This window comes from Rhinopithecus bieti, unplaced genomic scaffold (genome assembly GCF_001698545.2).
Source record: "Rhinopithecus bieti isolate Rb0 unplaced genomic scaffold, ASM169854v2 scaffold_2205, whole genome shotgun sequence".
Lineage (NCBI taxonomy): Eukaryota > Metazoa > Chordata > Mammalia > Primates > Cercopithecidae > Rhinopithecus > Rhinopithecus bieti.
In genome coordinates, this window is record NW_016803673.1 from 2401153 (window position 1) to 2416748 (window position 15596).

The following is a 15596-nucleotide window of genomic DNA, read 5'->3' on the forward strand; positions in this document are numbered from 1 at the left end:
TTTCCCCTGCACAGTCTTGCTCCCCTCACTCACCGAGCAGGGCACGGGACAGCCTGGCAGACCTCCCGCCGGCTTCCAGGCTTGCTTGCCAGGCCACACAGCTCCTCCTGGACAGGCACCCCGAGTGCAGAGTCCATGCACAGGAAACGCAGCTCCATCAGGCCTGCGTGGACGAAGCAGAGACCCGGAGCCCCAAGGGGCGGGCTCAGCAAGGACTGCAGCCTGGGCTCACTGGGCAGCTCTAGCACGTAAGGCCTGCATGGGTTTCAGTCCCGGCTCTGCCACTTACCAGCTGTGTGACCTCAGACAACTGACTTAACCCTCTGAATCTTAAATTAAAAAAAAAAGATAATGGCATCTACCTTGCAGAGTCATTTATAAAGATTTTTAAAAGGGGAGATGAAAAGTGCCTGGCACATAGTAGATACTTGACAAATGGTAGCTGTTATTGTTTATTGAGAGGCATTATAAGAATTGCAATATGGGCCGGGCACAGTGGTTCACACCTGTAATCCCAGCACTCTGGGAGGCCGAGGCGGGCAGATCACAAGGTCAGGAGTTCGAGACCAGCCTGACCAACATGGTGAAACCCCGTCTCTACTAAAAATACAAAAATTAGCTGGGTGTAGTGGTGCACACCTGTAATCCCAGCTACTCAAGAAGCTGAGGCGGAGAATCACTTGAACCCGGGAGGCAGAGGTTGCAGTGAGTCAAGATCGTGCCAGTGGACTCCAGCCTGGGCGACAGAGCAAGACCCCATCTCAAAAAAAAAAAAGAAAAAAAAATCTCAATATGAAAATCTCTGTGTCTATCATAAAGATGTTATTAGGGCCAGTTTTCTCAAGTCTCTCCTTTAGGAATAGCCTCACAAGAAATAGGCAGGCTCAGTGGCTCATGCCTGTAATCCCAGCACTTTGGGAGGCCAAGGTGGGCGGATCACCTGAGGTCAGGAGTTCGAGTCCAGCATGGCCAACATGGTGAAACTCCCTCTCTACTAAAATAAAATACAAAAATTAGCCAGGTGTGGTGGCAGACGCCTATAGTCCCAGCTACTCAGGAGGCTGAAGCACGAGAATCACTTGAGCCCCGGAGGTGAAGCTTGCAGTGAGCCAAGATCGTGCCACTGCACTCCAGCCTCGGCAACAGAATGAGGCTCTGTCTCCAAAAAAAAATAAAAATAAAAAACAGAAATAAAAAGTGTTGGCAAGGATGGGAGGACATTGGAACTCTTATGCACCATTGGTGGAAATGTAAAATGGTGCAGCCACTGGGGAAAACAATCCAGCAGTTCCTCAAAAATTAAACATAGAATTCTCATCTGACCCAGCTAGCACACTTCTGGGTATACACCCAAAAGAACTGAAAGCAGGAACTCAAACAGATATTTGCACACCCATGTTCACAGAAGCATTATTCACAATAGAATAGCCAAAATGTGGAAGGAAGCCAAGTGTCCACTGATGAATAAATGGATAAACATATAAAGGATACACTCACAGTGGAATCTTTTTCAGCCTTAAGAAGGAAACACACGGCCGGGCGCGGTGGCTCAAGCCTGTAATCCCAGCACTTTGGGAGGCCGAGACGGGCGGATCACGAGGTCAGGAGATCGAGACCATCCTGGCTAATACGGTGAAACCCCATCTCTACTAAAAACTACAAAAAAAAAAAAAACTAGCTGGGTGACGAGGCGGGCGCCTGTAGTCCCAGCTACTTGGGAGGCTAAGGCAGGAGAATGGTGTAAACCCAGGAGGCGGAGCTTGCAGTGAGCTGAGGTCCGGCCACTGCACTCCAGCCTGGGCGACAGAGCCAGACTCCGTCTCAAAAAAAAAAAAAAAAAAAAAGGAAACACACATGCTACAACATGGATGAACTGTGAGGACATCACACTCAGTGAAATCAACCAGTCACGAAAAGGTAAATGCTATATGATTCCACTTCTACAGGGTCCCTGGAATTGTAGAATTTGGAGACAGAAAGGAGAATGGAGGTTGCCAGGGGCTGTGGAGGAGGAAATGGGAGTTTGTGTTTCACAGGGACAGAACTCCAGTTTGGGAAACTGGAAAAGTTCTGGAGAGGATGGTGGTGATGGCCGCACAACAATGTAACTGTGCTTTTATGTCACTGACGTGCACGGGGAGAAACAGTTATGATGGTAAATTGTATAATATGTGTGTTATACTACAATAAAGCAAGATTGGGAAAATAGAAGAACGCTGTGTATCTTTTTTTTTTTTTTTGAGACGGAGTCTCGCTCTGTCGCCCAGGCTAGAGTGCAGTGGCGCGATCTCCGCTCACTGCAAGCTCCGCCTCCCGGGTTCACGCCAGTCTCCTGGGACTACAGGCGCCCGCCACATGCCCAGCTAGTTTTGGTTTTTTTTTTTTTTTTTTTTTTTTGTACTTTTTGGAGAGACGGGGTTTCACCATGTTTGCCAGGATGGTCTCCATCTCCTGACCTCATGATCCGCCCACCTCAGCCTCCCAAAGTGCTGGGATTACAGGCGTGAGCCACCGCGCCCGGCCTAACGCTGTGTATCTTAAAGCTAAGGTTTCTCTGCTCAGGTCGTCAACTGGGGCCCCCTCTGGCCGCTCTGCCGGGGCCATCAGGAACGGCTCTGGTGCCACACTGCTCGGCATTGTTGTCTTTTCCTACTTTTCAGCCAGTCAGCGCTCACATTTGAAGTGGCTGTCAGCTACTATACTTAATCTCCTTGTATTACGGCGTGTTCCCGTATAGTCTGGATTTTCTGCAATCCACCTCAAATGCTCTTTAGAAGGAGGCAAGATGCGGCCGGGCGCGGTGGCTCAAGCCTGTAATCCCAGCACTTTGGGAGGCCGAGAGGGGCGGACCACGAGGTCAGGAGATCGAGACCATCCTGGCTAACACGGTGAAACCCCGTCTCTACTACAAATACAAAAACTAGCCGGGCGAGGTGGCGAGCGCCTGTAGTCCCAGCTACTCGGGAGGCTGAGGCAGGAGAATGGCGTAAACCCCAGAGGCGGAGCTTGCAGTGAGCTGAAATCCGGCCACTGCTCCAGCCTGCTCCAGCCTGGGCGACAGAGCGAGACTCCATCTCAAAAAAAAAAAAAAAAAAAAAAGAAGGAGGCAAGATGCAAGTGGATAAGAGAGTTACCATGAGTGCTGGTCCCCAGGAGCATCCCGGGGGCCCTCACCTCGCCCACAGGAGACGGAGCACGGCCCTGCCAGAGGGGTCCACACGTGTGCAGCTTGAGCCCCTGTCCTGATGCTGCCCCATGGGGAGGGAGCCTCCTCCCCTGCAGAGGTGGCATCCAGCTGTGGGAAACAGCAACAAGTTCATGGGTCTGGGACTCCTCTGAGCACCCAGCGACCCCCGTCCCAATCTTCTTAGGAGGCAGCAGAGAGAGCAGGAAGTGGCATGTGCATACCGGGGCTCCCTCCCCTGCTCCCTTGGCTCCCCAGTCTCCCAGCGGGTGTCCTTGCTGCACACCCCACCTTTGCAGGCTCCTCAGCAGCACAAGTGCTCACTGTGGGCCTGGTTGAGAGCTGGAACCAAGAGTGGGACATGGGAGCATGACTGGCCCTGCAATCCTCCCAGCCATGAGGGGCGAGGGTTGCCAGCACCCAGGCCAGAGAGCAAGGCCAGTCAGCCTCCAGTCCCTGGACACCGGGCGGGAGCCCGGCAGCATTTCTCTGCACAGCAGCTACATTATACTCTCCTCAGATGCTTCTCTCAGCCCGGCTTGCAAGGGGAATGGGAGCCTCCCGAGGGACCCTGAGCCCTCTTTCTAAGCTTCTTTTCTGAGCAGGGGTGGCCCTCAGACAGCATTCCCACAGAAGCAAGGTGTTTTCGCTCTGGCCTAGAGGACAATGGCGACGGGTGCTCTTCATTCTCTCAGCCAGGTAAAGGACTCAACAGCCCCAGCCACTCTCATGCCCAGGGCACTCACATGGCCCCAGCCTGGAGGGCATGACATCCCGACACAGGGCTCAGGGGCAGGCAGCTTCTCATCTATGGAGTCAGGCCCTTGAGTCGCTGGAGCCTCCAGGCCATCTGCCCCCGGCAAACAGGTCTCATTCTGCAAGGCCGGGCCTGCTCCACTGGCTGATGTGCATGGGCTGGGCTCTGACATCTCCCACCTGAGGATGGCATGAGACAGTCATCAGGCCCTGCCTCTGCCACCCAGTGGAAGGTACAGCCCAGCTGCTAGAGGCAGGGAGGCAGAGGACATGCTCCCCAACATCCAGGAGCCCAAAGGGGGACCCCACAGAGAAGTGAAGCTCAGGGTCTCTCCCTGAAGCACTGGGTTCTCCATTCATTAGCCAGCAGGTTCCCATTCAACAAGCACTCGCTGCTCAGCAGTCAGGCACCCCACCTGCCTCCAGGGTGCAGAGACAGAACCTATCCTTGGCCGGGCGCGGTAGCTCACACCTGTAATCTCAGCACTTTGGGAGGCTGAGGTGAGTAGACTGCTCGAGCCCAAGAGTTGGAGACCAGCCTGGGCAACATGGCAAAACCCTGTTTCTACAAAAAATACAAAAATTAGCTGGGCTTGGTGGTGCACACCTGCCGAGGCAGGAGGCTGCAGTGAGCCAAGATCATGCCACTGCATACCAGGCTGGGTGAGCGAGCAAGACTCTGTCTTAAAAAAAAAAAAAAAAACAAGAGAACCCATCCTTCCTACCCTCCAGAGGCAGAGACCGACCTCCAGCCAGGCAATCACTGACTCCATGCACCACAGCAGGTGCAGAGAAACAGGTGCCACATGGAATCGGACCACCAGGTTCAAGGGTGGCCAATGGGTTTCAGCTGTGAGTCAGCCCTGCGCTGGAGTGGCTGCCCGGAGAGCTGTGTTGAGAAGGATTCTGAGGCCCCATCTGGCCTCAGCGGGGAAAAGTGGTGATTGCTTTGTCTGCCACAGATGAGGGGGCAGGGAAAGGAGTCCAGAGCTATGAGTGGGCCACCAATGATCCAGACCAATCCCCTCCCACCAGACAGGTCACAAAACTGAAGCCCACAGAGGAGAGGACTTGCCCTGTCACTCAGCTGGTTAGTGGCAGGGCAGGATGATAAGCCACTGTCAACTTGGACACTGAGGGAATGAGATGCAGCCATGTGGGCACGGTGGAGATGGTGGTGATGAGCAAGTGATATCTCCCACTCCGTTCAGTTTGACCTCATCCTCGAAGCCACCCCCTCCCCAGGCAGGTCGGCCTCCCCATTTCAGAGCAGGGGCTCGGAAGCTCAGAGAGGGAAACGATGGGCCCAGGCTCTCCTGGGTAGTAAGGAACTCCGACACTCGCACTTACAACCACCAGGTGACACTGCCCATCACCCTGGATGGTGAGGCTCCACCAGAGGCCTCAGGAGGAGGGGATTCTCAGAAGGACTGGGGCTCAGCGCAGGGACGAACTCTGCCAGGGAGGCCCTCTCCCAGGCCCACCTAGCCCTGGCTCACCTGGCGGGGCAGGGCTGGGGGTTACAGATTTCCGCTGTCACAGCTGGCTGCTGGGCCCCTGCTCTGCACCGGGCTGGGGGCAACGTCTTCAGGAGGCTGCCCTGGGCCTCCACGCAGCGCACTGGCCGCTCCCGCAGGCCACCCCCGCAGGAGACACTGCATGGGCCGAAGTCTCCCACCGCCCAGCTGAGGAAGGAGACAGAGCGTTGGGGCCCTGGCCAGGTCCCAGGCTAACTTGGGGTGATGGGGTGGTGGGTGCTGACACACTTCCACTGGTCTGGGACAAGCAATGGGCACTAGGACCAGCCTAGCCTCTCCAGGTGGCTGAGCCTGAGGACACCCGAATCACATGCTGGTGGGCAGCTGCCCTGTCCTGCACCCAGCAGGGATGGCCTTGTCCCTAACAGTGTGCCCATCAGGTGCAGTGACAGCCAGGGGCTTTGCACCAGAGCTCCCCAAGTCTCCCCACAACCCTCCAGGTAGGCAATCACCTCCATCTCGCCATGAGCGCCTGAGCTCAAGAGAGGCCTCGGTGACCCGGACAATGGCAGCAGGTGTGGGTCCCACTGGGCTGACATTGTCACCGTGTCTGCCCTGAGCCTCAGTGTCCTCACCTGCAGAACGGGGCACTCACAGAGCCCCCTCACAGGGCTGTGAGCAGGCGTAGTGAGAGCCTGCACAGAAGCAGCTCAGCCCAGCCCTGCCACATGGGCCCTATAGGCCAGGAACAGAGCCCAGCAGCCCCAGCAGAACCCTCTCTCCCACCGGAGCTGCACAGACAGCACCACACTCACTACGGAGGGCAAGGTTCCAGCACGCAGGCCTCTGGCCACGCTGGTGGCTGCTGGCTCCCTTGGCACCGGGCAGTCTCCACCAACTCCTTCCTGGCCTGGTCCAGGCAGCTGTAGTTTACCCAGCGCAGCCCTGGGAGGGAAGCGGGAGGGCTAGGCTACCTCCCTGCAGGGGCAAGCCATGCTGTGGGCGAGCCTTCCCTGGGTCTCACCTGCCCCACAGCTCACCGAGCAGGGCCCACGCACAGCGGCCCACACCCAGGCCTGCCGTGGCTTAGGCTGGAAGTAGGTGAAGGTGATGTCTGGGCAGGTGAGGTTGCCATACTCCTCGCCGTACCGCCTGTAAACCTGCAGACAGACAAAGAGCTTCAGGCCTTGTCCGGTGGGTTCCCTGAGGGTCACTGTCATGGCCACCTCCCCTGGGAAGTCTCGCAACTTCTTCCATCCCTATAATCTTTCGTTCAACAAGCAGTCACTGGCCAGGCACAGTAGCTCATGCCTGTAAACCGAAAACTTTGGGGGCCTGAGGCAGGCAGATCACTTGAGCCCAGAAGTTTCAGACCAGCCTGGGCAGCATCGTGAGACTCCATCTCTATTTTTAAAAAAAGTTAAAAAATCAGCTGGGCATGATGGGGCATGCCTGTAGTCCCAGCTACTTGGGAGGCTGAGGTGGGAGGATCACTTGAGCCCAGGAGGTCGAGGCTGCAGTGAGCTGTGATAGTGCCACTGCACTGCAGCCTGGGCGATAGTGAGACCCTCTCTCAAAAAACAACAAAAACAAAAATAATGACAGGCAATCGCCGACACTGACCTGTACCAGGCTCTGGGTATAGCACAGTGCACAGGACACTAGCTAAGCCACAAGGAGCTCTCAGTGGGTTGGGATAGGGGGCTGGGGACAGGTAATTGGTAGGTTAGGGGATAGGGTATTCAGGCAGCACAGAGAAGGCTCCCTAAGCTGGTTGGGTAAAGGACAAAGTACAATGGAGAAGGCAGGCCCACCTTAGGCTGAGCTAAGGAGCCCAAGAAGGGCTAGGGCAGGGCCAGCACAGAAGGCTTCTGGAGCCAGAGTTGAGGCCTGTGGGGCTGGCAGAAAGAAACTGGATCCCTGGGGCCCTGGGGCCGGCTACTGTCTTAGGCCTGGCCTGGAGAGCACTGGGAAGAATTTCAGCAGGTTCCTGGGCCTGAGGCTCTTCAGGAGGGTAACTGGGTCCTGTGCCCAAGGCCAGCCCAAGAAAGAGGCCAGCCTGGAGGCCAGAGCCCAGGGCGAGGTGACATTCAGCACCTGCCCCCTCGATGCCCACATCTGGCCACTGCCGCAAGCCTGTGTTGGTTACAGTGGGGCTTCTCAGGCCCAACACAGGGAAGTCTTGATTCAGGGAATATGCAGAGGACCCAAGAATCTGCTCTTTTACACACCGCAGAGGATGACGGGAGAGCCACTCAGCAGCCAGCATCTGGAGACAATGTCCCAGGCAAGGGGAGGGCAGGAAGGGAGCCCTATTGGGGTAAGGGAAGGGATGAGCCACTCACAGGGGCTTGCTCTGGCCTGGCCTGGCCTGATACGGGGGAGGCCCTGCTGTCTCTGGCAGCTGTAGGGGCAGAGGATGCTGCCAGAGCAGCCAGCTGGGGCCGCTGAGACTGGGCCCCTCTCCGAAGGTTCTCAGGTCTGTTTCAGCCTGCGCTCATGTCTCTCCACCCTCCACGTGCCTTCCTCAGCAAAGCACCAATGGGGACATACAGGGGCGAGCACACATCACCAAGTACACACCTGAACAAGGCGTTCCAGTTCCCACGCACTCTACCCCAAAGAAGCAGTGGGAGCCAGCATCTGTTCTCAGCATCCTCAGCACCAAGGCCTGCTCCCCAGATGCCATTGTACCTGAGTCCATGCCTTCATCTCCCCACAAACCCACACAGTAGGACCTTCCTTCATCCCTCCCACAATGACACTGTTCCCTTGGCCATACGCTTCCCTCCCTGCTTGGCCCGGCAGTATCTGCTCATCTGAGACCTCAGCTCCATCACTCTTTCCCGGGGAGCCCCGGACCCCTGCCTGGGGCCCTCCAACCTTACCTGATCCCAGAACTACAGGGCCTTCTTCCACAGGCTCTGGGCACAGGCACATTTGGATATTTATTTGTGGGACCCTAAGCCCCTGGAGGAGCTAGCTGCATTTCACTTAGCACGGGGCCCAATACATAGTGGGTTCCCTGTAAGTGGCCACTGAATGAATAAATGAACAAATCAGGGAATGGATGGATGGACAAACGTGCAAGCAGCCATAGCCCCCAAGAAGAAGCCCCCACTGGCCTCCCCCAGGCTCTCCTGCTAACCTGGATCTCAGCATCTTCCTGGAGGGGTCCCCAGATGCGGATCTCCTCCAGGCGGGGCAGCCGGTCCTCGGTGAGGGCCACTCTATACTCAACACGGCCATCCTCCAGGAGGGAGGGGTAGGTGGTGTTAGGGGAGATGCTCGTCTTCCCAGCCACGACGTAGCGCCCTCCGATCCTCACCGCTGTCGGAGAACCAGCCCTGTTAGCCCTGTGGAACTGAGCACCCATCCTCCTCACAGGCACGTCAGTGACTCTCCTTCCCAGGGTCCCCAGCCCTCCTCTAAGGAGCCGCAGGCATCTGAGCCAGAGGCTTCCCCACAGCGGAGGCTCTGTGCCTCTTTCCACAACCTGGTGAGTGCCATGAGCAAGTGCACTCATGCACAGAACTCGACAGGCTCAGGGCTCAGGGACCCCACGGCAAGGGCTGGCAACCAAGGCTTCAAAGGTCAGGTGCAGGCACACTCCAGAAAGAAAAACCCACTGTGGCCCTGAACAGCCAAGAAGCAGCCTTGCCGAGAGAGAAGCCCGGCCTTTGCTGTTGGCTTCCAAGAGGAGACACAGGTCACACCAGGCAGAAGTGTCTTCCTTTAGGGCGGGGGCTGGCTGTCCCAGAAAGACCAACTATGTGATTTAGGATAGATGCTTTGGGTCACCAGGAGACTGAGAGTATCCACGTGGTCAATTAGTCAATCATGTCTTTGCACTCAAATCCCAGTAAAAACTCTCACCTCCCACTCGGTGGGCTTTCTGTGTGGGCAATACTCCATGTGTATGGCCACGCTCCAATGCTAGAAGGGTGTCACATCCCTGAGACATCAGGCCTCCTGTTTGGACCCTCCCAGACTCTGCCTGCATCTCTTCCCTTGGACAATTCTACCCCAGGTCCTTCTGGAAGGAGCCACAGCCACATGCCACAGCTCTCAGTGAGCTCTGGGGGTCTTCCTAGTCAATTATCAAGCCTGAGGGTGGTTTGGGGAACCCCTTGAACTTGCAAGTGATGTCAGAAGTGAGGGCATCTTGGGGACAGTGTCCTGCATCTTTTCAGTCTAGCTAACTGGGTGGGAGTCCTCCAGTCAACTCACCCAAGTGTGTGAAGAGAGGCCTGTGGTTGGCAATGTAGACACTGGTCAGGTTGGGGGTAACCGTCAGAAATGTGACATATTCTAGAAAGAAAAAAAGAAGGAAAGATGCATGGACCTCACGGCCACCACATCACAGACAAAGGGAGCTGATCTTAGCTGGTCGGGAAAAACTGAACAATGCCATGGGGCTGGCTCCAGCAGCAGTGAGTCCCCTGTCATGGGGGCAATTAAAAGCAGGCTGGAGGACCACCTGCCAAGGCTCTGCCCTGGCTGGGAGAAGGGACCAGGGCCAAGGTTCTCCAGCACAGTGGGGCACGCCAGAGGGAGTCTCTGCTCCCTCAAGTCTCTACTCTCCATAGAAGCACTGGCATTTACAAATGATTTTTGACCTCGTATATACACCAAAGTCAAAGATTTTCCAAGTGTAACTACCATCCCTCTCATTCACTTGTGTCCCTCTCAGTGGGATTTCTTGAGCAGGAGAGAAGAGGCTAGCTGCTACAGAATGCACGATGTCCACACTATTATTATTATTTTTTTAGAGTGTCTCGCTCCTTTGCCCACTCTGGAGTGCAGAGGGATCTCCACCTCCCGGGTTCAAGCAATTATCCTGCCTCAGCGTCCCGAGTAGCCGGGACTACAGGCGCCTGCCACCACGCCCAGCTAAGTTTTGTATTTTCAGTAGAGACAGGGTTTCACCATATTGGCCAGGCTGGTCTTAAACTCCCGACTACAGGTGATCCACCCGCCTCGCCTCCCAAAGTACTGGGATTACAGGCGTGAGCCACCACACCCGGCCAATGTCGCTGGTAGATCAGGCACTGACATCCCATCTCTGAGTCTCAATTTCCCATCTGTGAAATGGAGATAATAGCAGTAAGCCCCGTCCTGGTCACTACAAGGATTCAGGGAGATAATCGGGAAATACCAAGTGTGTTCCTTGGTTCATAATTCTGTTTTTTTGAGACAGAGTCTTGAGCACAGCTACAGTGAGCCACCATTACTGAGGCACCACAGTCCCAGCAGCATCAAGGCCAAAATCTGAGCCTGCCACAGGAGGGTGGCGAAGTGGAAGAGGGAGCTGCTGACACAGCAGGAGGCATCCAGGACTGAGTGAGTGTTGCAGGCCCTGTGACCTGAGCAGCCCCTGCAGCAAGGCTCTGGGCTGTGGCCGTCTTGGAGGCTGGGGGAAGCCCAGCCTCTGCCCTGAGGGAGGCTGCCTACCTCTCATTCTTCCAGCTGTGAAAGAGCCGTTCCGTGGGCTGCACGTGCTGTTGTCCCCACCACACACCTGGCACACGTCCCGTACCTGCTGGGAGTCCATCCTGCCATCACAGCCAAATGTCTATGCAAAGGGAAGGACAGGGGGCCAGTGTCACTGGAGGGTGCTGGCCTCAATGACACTGCAGCCCTGCCAGCTCTGAGGTTCTGGGATCCATAAAACCAGCAACACTTCTGTAGCACCCCAACATCTACACAGGAAGCAAGCTTAGAGGGCTCAATGACTTGCCCAAGGTCACACTGCAGCCCTTAACCCAGGCTGACTCCAAGTCCAGATCCGTTTCCCCAGCACCACTCCCCTGCAGACTGCACTGCGGCTCCACTGGGGCCAGCACCCACCGACCTGCCCCCAGGAGCCTTCCGATAGGACAGGCAGGCCCCAGGGCCATCGCCAATGTCCACACATGCCTACCCTGCAGCTGCCCGACACGCACAGGCTTAGGGTCCCGTCCTCCCGGGAGCCACTTGGCACACACCGGGTCCCATCCAGGAAGCTGTCTCCACGCTTCATGATGAAGCTCTCGCCAATTGCCCGGCACATGTGCCTGCACAGAGCATCCCCTGGGAGGGCAGAGTGAACAAGGGGTCCTGAACTAAGCAGGAGGGGCAGGCCTCCCAGCCCCCACCCAGCTTCATCCTTTGCATCTGGGGCAAGGGTTTCTATCTTCCCCCCATCCTACCTCCTAAGGCAATAATCCTAATCACAATCCTAATCTAATCTAATAACTAATGGTATTGAATTATGAACCAAAGGCTGGGCGCAATGGCTCATGCCTGCAATCCCAGCACTTTGGGAGACCAAGGCAGGCGGATCACGTGAGGTCAGGAGTTCAAAACCAGCCTGGGCAACATGGTGAAACCACATCTCTACTAAAAATACAAAAAGAATTAGCCGGCGTGGTGGTGCAAGCCTGTAGTCCTGGCTACTCGGGAGACTGAGGGGCAAGTATCCCCTGAATCCCAGAGGCAGAGGTTGCAGTGAGCTGAGATCACGCCACTGCACTCCAGCCTGGACAACAGAGCAAGACTCTGTCTCAAAAAAACAGAATTATGAACCAAGGAACACACTTGGCATTTCCCAATTATCTCCCTGAATCCTTGTAGTGACCAGGGAGGGGCTTACTGCTATTATCTCCATTTCACAGATGGGAAATTGAGACTCAGAGATGGGATGTCAGTGCCTGATCTGCCAGCGAGGCCTGGCCACTATGTGATCCACGGTCTGTGGGACACCAGAGCCTGAGCCGCTTTGCCCAGTGCTGGAGGGATAGGAGGCCAACCCCCCACGACTCTACCCTGTCCGAGGGTCTCCAGGGCTGGCTCCTCTCCTGACCCCACACTCCGCAGGCCTCACCTTGGCTGTGTGGTACAGCAGCACCCCAGTGGTAGAAGGAGGCACCGCCAGGGGAGGAGTGCAGTGGCTGGCCGTCGGTCCTGGCGCACTGTTCCGACATGAACTCCAGCTGGGTCTTCTCACAGGCCTGGCCAGGAGGAGGCAGAGGACAGGCAGAGGAAAGGGATTGGGGGGTGTTGTCACTGGGAGACTGCATGGCACCCTGCAGTGTGGGATCAAGATATGGGTGTGGCCTCAGATCCAGGCTGTGCCTCGGTTCCCTGCTCTGTAAACCGGGGTGACAAAAGTGCCTGCCCCTCTCTATTGATGGGAAAACTCCGGGGAATCCATAAAGAACACAGGGCAGCAACGAAGAAAGCCGGGAAAGAGCATTATGCTCAGAGCCTCTGCTTCCAAGGCCTGAACTCAATAAAACAGTGATGGGGATGTATATTCTTTAGGTAGTGCACCTAGAGGCAGGTAGCCAAAGCATGGAGCAAAGACCTCACCACCGGAGCCTCTGCACTCAGGCAGGCGTCCTGGACTTTTATGCACTGACAGAAGATAATCGGAGTTGACTCCGTGGACGGGAGTCAGGGAGTCAACACTGACCACGCTGCCTCCACGAAATCCCACCACCCTCTGCTCTAGCCGAAGACCTTCCCCTTGCGATCTGGGGAGGTCTTGGGGACCCATTTGGAGAAGGAGGAAAGGGAGGGTCTCACCATACAGAACGCGTAATACATATAGGGCCAAACCTACACCCAGGGCCATCCAAGCAGGGGACAGAATTTAACTCAATGTAAAAAAAATCTTTCTACCATTTCACACCACTAGGATGGCCAAAATCAAAAAACAGAAAACAGGCCGGGCACCATGGCTCACACTTGTAATCCCAGCACTTTGGGAGGCTGAGGTGGGCAGATCACCTGGGGTTGGGGTTCAAGATCAGCCTGGCCAACATGGCGAAAACCCATCTCTATTAAAAAAAAAAAAAAAGAAAGAAAAGAAAAAAACAACAGAAAGCAGCAAGGACTGCAGTGGATGTGGGGAAACCAGAACCCTCGTGCAATGCTGGTGGGAATGCGAAATGGTTCAGGTACTATGGAAAATGGTTTGGCAGTTTCTTTAAAAGTCAAACATAGGTTGGGCGTGGTGGCTCATGCCTGTAATCCCAGCACTTTGGGAGGCCGAGGCGGGCGGATCACCTGAGGTCAGGAGATCCAGACCATCCTGGCCAACGTGGTGGAAACCCCATTTCTACTAAAAACACAAAAAATTAGCCAGGCGTGGTGGCACGTGCCTGTAATCCCAGCTACTCCAGAGGCTGAGGCAGGGGAATCACTTGAACCCGAGAGGCGAAGATTGCAGTGAGCTGAGATTGCACCACTGCACTCCAGCCTGGCAACAGAGCAAGACTCTGTCTCAAAAAAAAAAAAAGTCAAACATAGAATTCCCATATGATCCAGTAACTCCACTCTTGAGCATACTGCCAAAAGAATTGAAAACAGGGATTCAAACATGTACAAGCACGTTCATAGCGGCTCTGTTCACAGAAGCCAAAACGTGGAAACACCTCCAATGTCCATCAGCAGATGACTGGATGAAAATGTGGTCTATCCCTGCAGTGGAATATGATTCAGCCAGAAAGAGGAATGAGGCGCTGACAGGCTACAGCACAGGTGAGCCCTGAGGACGTGCCACTGGGGGAGGAAGGCAGGCAGGAAGCACACCAGTTGTCTGGCCCCAGGTACGTGGCATGTCCGGAACAGGTCAATCCACAAAGACAGAAGGGAGATCAATGGCTGCCGGGTGGCGGAGGGGAAATGGGGAGTGACAGCCTACCATATGGGGTTTACTCCAGAGTACTGGAAACATTCTGAAACTTTCACACCTGTAATCCCAGCACTTTGGGAGGGTGAGGAAGGCAGATCACGAGGTCAGGAGATCAAGGCCATCCTGGCTAACACGGTGAAACCCTATTTCTACTAAAAATACAAAAAATTAGCTGGGCGTGGTGGCGGGTGACTGTAGTCCTAGCTACTCGGGAAGCTAAGGCAGGAGAATCGCTTGAATCTGGGAGGCGGAGGTTGCAGTGAGCTGAGATAGCACCACTGCACTACAGTCTGGGTGACAGGGTGAGACTCTGTCTCAAAAAAAAAAAAAACTCCTCTGCAGCCATGCAGCAGGGCACTGTACTCCTAGTGGGGAAGTTCTCCCTTCAAGATGTGCTCTGGAGGGCAAAATGACACTCAGGGAGGGAGGCGGGATACTTCAGGGGCTCTGTGGACATCAACAGGACTGGCCTGGTTTACGAACGGGGTTCCCAATGTCCTTCTCTCTCTTTTTTAATTTTTATATATTTTTTGAGACAGAGTCTCATTCTGTCACCCAGGCTGGACTGCAGTGGCCCAATCTCGGCTCATTGCAGCCTCCACTCCCCAGGTTCAAGCGATTCTCATGCCTCAGCTTCCTGAGTAGCTGGAACTATGGGCACCCGCCACCATACCTGACTAATTTTTATATTTTCTGTAGAGACAGGATTTCACCATGTTGGCCAGGCTGGTCTTGAACTCCTGACCTCAGGTGATCCACCCATCTGGCCTCCCAAAGTGCTGAGATTACAGGTGTAAGCCACCTCACCTGGCCCCAAAGTCCTTCTCAAATGTGTCCTGGTGTGAACCACAGATGGTCACTTTGGCTCCCCCAGGGCCCGGTGCCACCAGCTGCCCCCTCCTGCCCCAGGAAGCAGGCCTACCTGAGTGTTGCACATCTCGGCCTGCAGGTCAGCACCAACACACGCACGGCCCCCAAAGGCAGGTCTGAAAATGCCCAGGAGACAGGAGGGTGACCACTGCCTTCAACTAGGGAATGTGGTGTGGCCAACCTCCCTGACGGAAGAGCACCCCTCCCTGCGGGCGGTACCTGGGGTTGTTGCACTGCCGCCTCCTGGTGACCACACCTCCTCCACAGGAGCGGGAGCAAGGACTTTGGGGACCCCAGCTAGACCAGTGCCCATGCACCGCTGCTATGGGGGTCAGCTCCACCAGGGAGCGGCAGCGACCCTTGGAGCACCACTGCAAGACAAGGACGGCTTCATCTCCTATCCCACGGCGACCCCACCACAGCGACACCCAACACACACAGAGAGTCCCCCAACATACTCGGGTCTCTCAGCACACACAGGGACCCTACCCACAGTGACCCCCAAACACACACAAGGAACTCACCCATACGGATCCCCCAACACACAGGGATCTCCAACGCACAAAGAGACCCCCCCAACACACACAGGTAGCCCAGCAACATGGATCCCCCAGACCACGGGGATCCC

General features: G+C 55.6%; 1 protein-coding gene across 1 annotated transcript in view; it reads right to left on the bottom strand.

Moving 5' to 3' along the window:
• ADAMTS13 (ADAM metallopeptidase with thrombospondin type 1 motif 13) overlaps positions 1-15596 on the bottom strand; it is a 38987-nt gene that overhangs the window by 10606 nt on the left and 12785 nt on the right. Inside the window, exons 11-23 of the mRNA XM_017849064.1 lie at positions 15188-15339; positions 15021-15084; positions 12284-12410; positions 11342-11490; positions 10873-10993; positions 9649-9729; positions 8567-8748; positions 6443-6578; positions 6234-6363; positions 5440-5625; positions 3931-4120; positions 3175-3295; positions 34-163 (exon numbers count right to left, since the gene is read on the bottom strand). Coding sequence (XP_017704553.1) covers positions 34-163; positions 3175-3295; positions 3931-4120; positions 5440-5625; positions 6234-6363; positions 6443-6578; positions 8567-8748; positions 9649-9729; positions 10873-10993; positions 11342-11490; positions 12284-12410; positions 15021-15084; positions 15188-15339 — 1769 coding nt within the window. The remainder of the gene's footprint in view (positions 1-33; positions 164-3174; positions 3296-3930; positions 4121-5439; positions 5626-6233; positions 6364-6442; positions 6579-8566; positions 8749-9648; positions 9730-10872; positions 10994-11341; positions 11491-12283; positions 12411-15020; positions 15085-15187; positions 15340-15596) is intronic.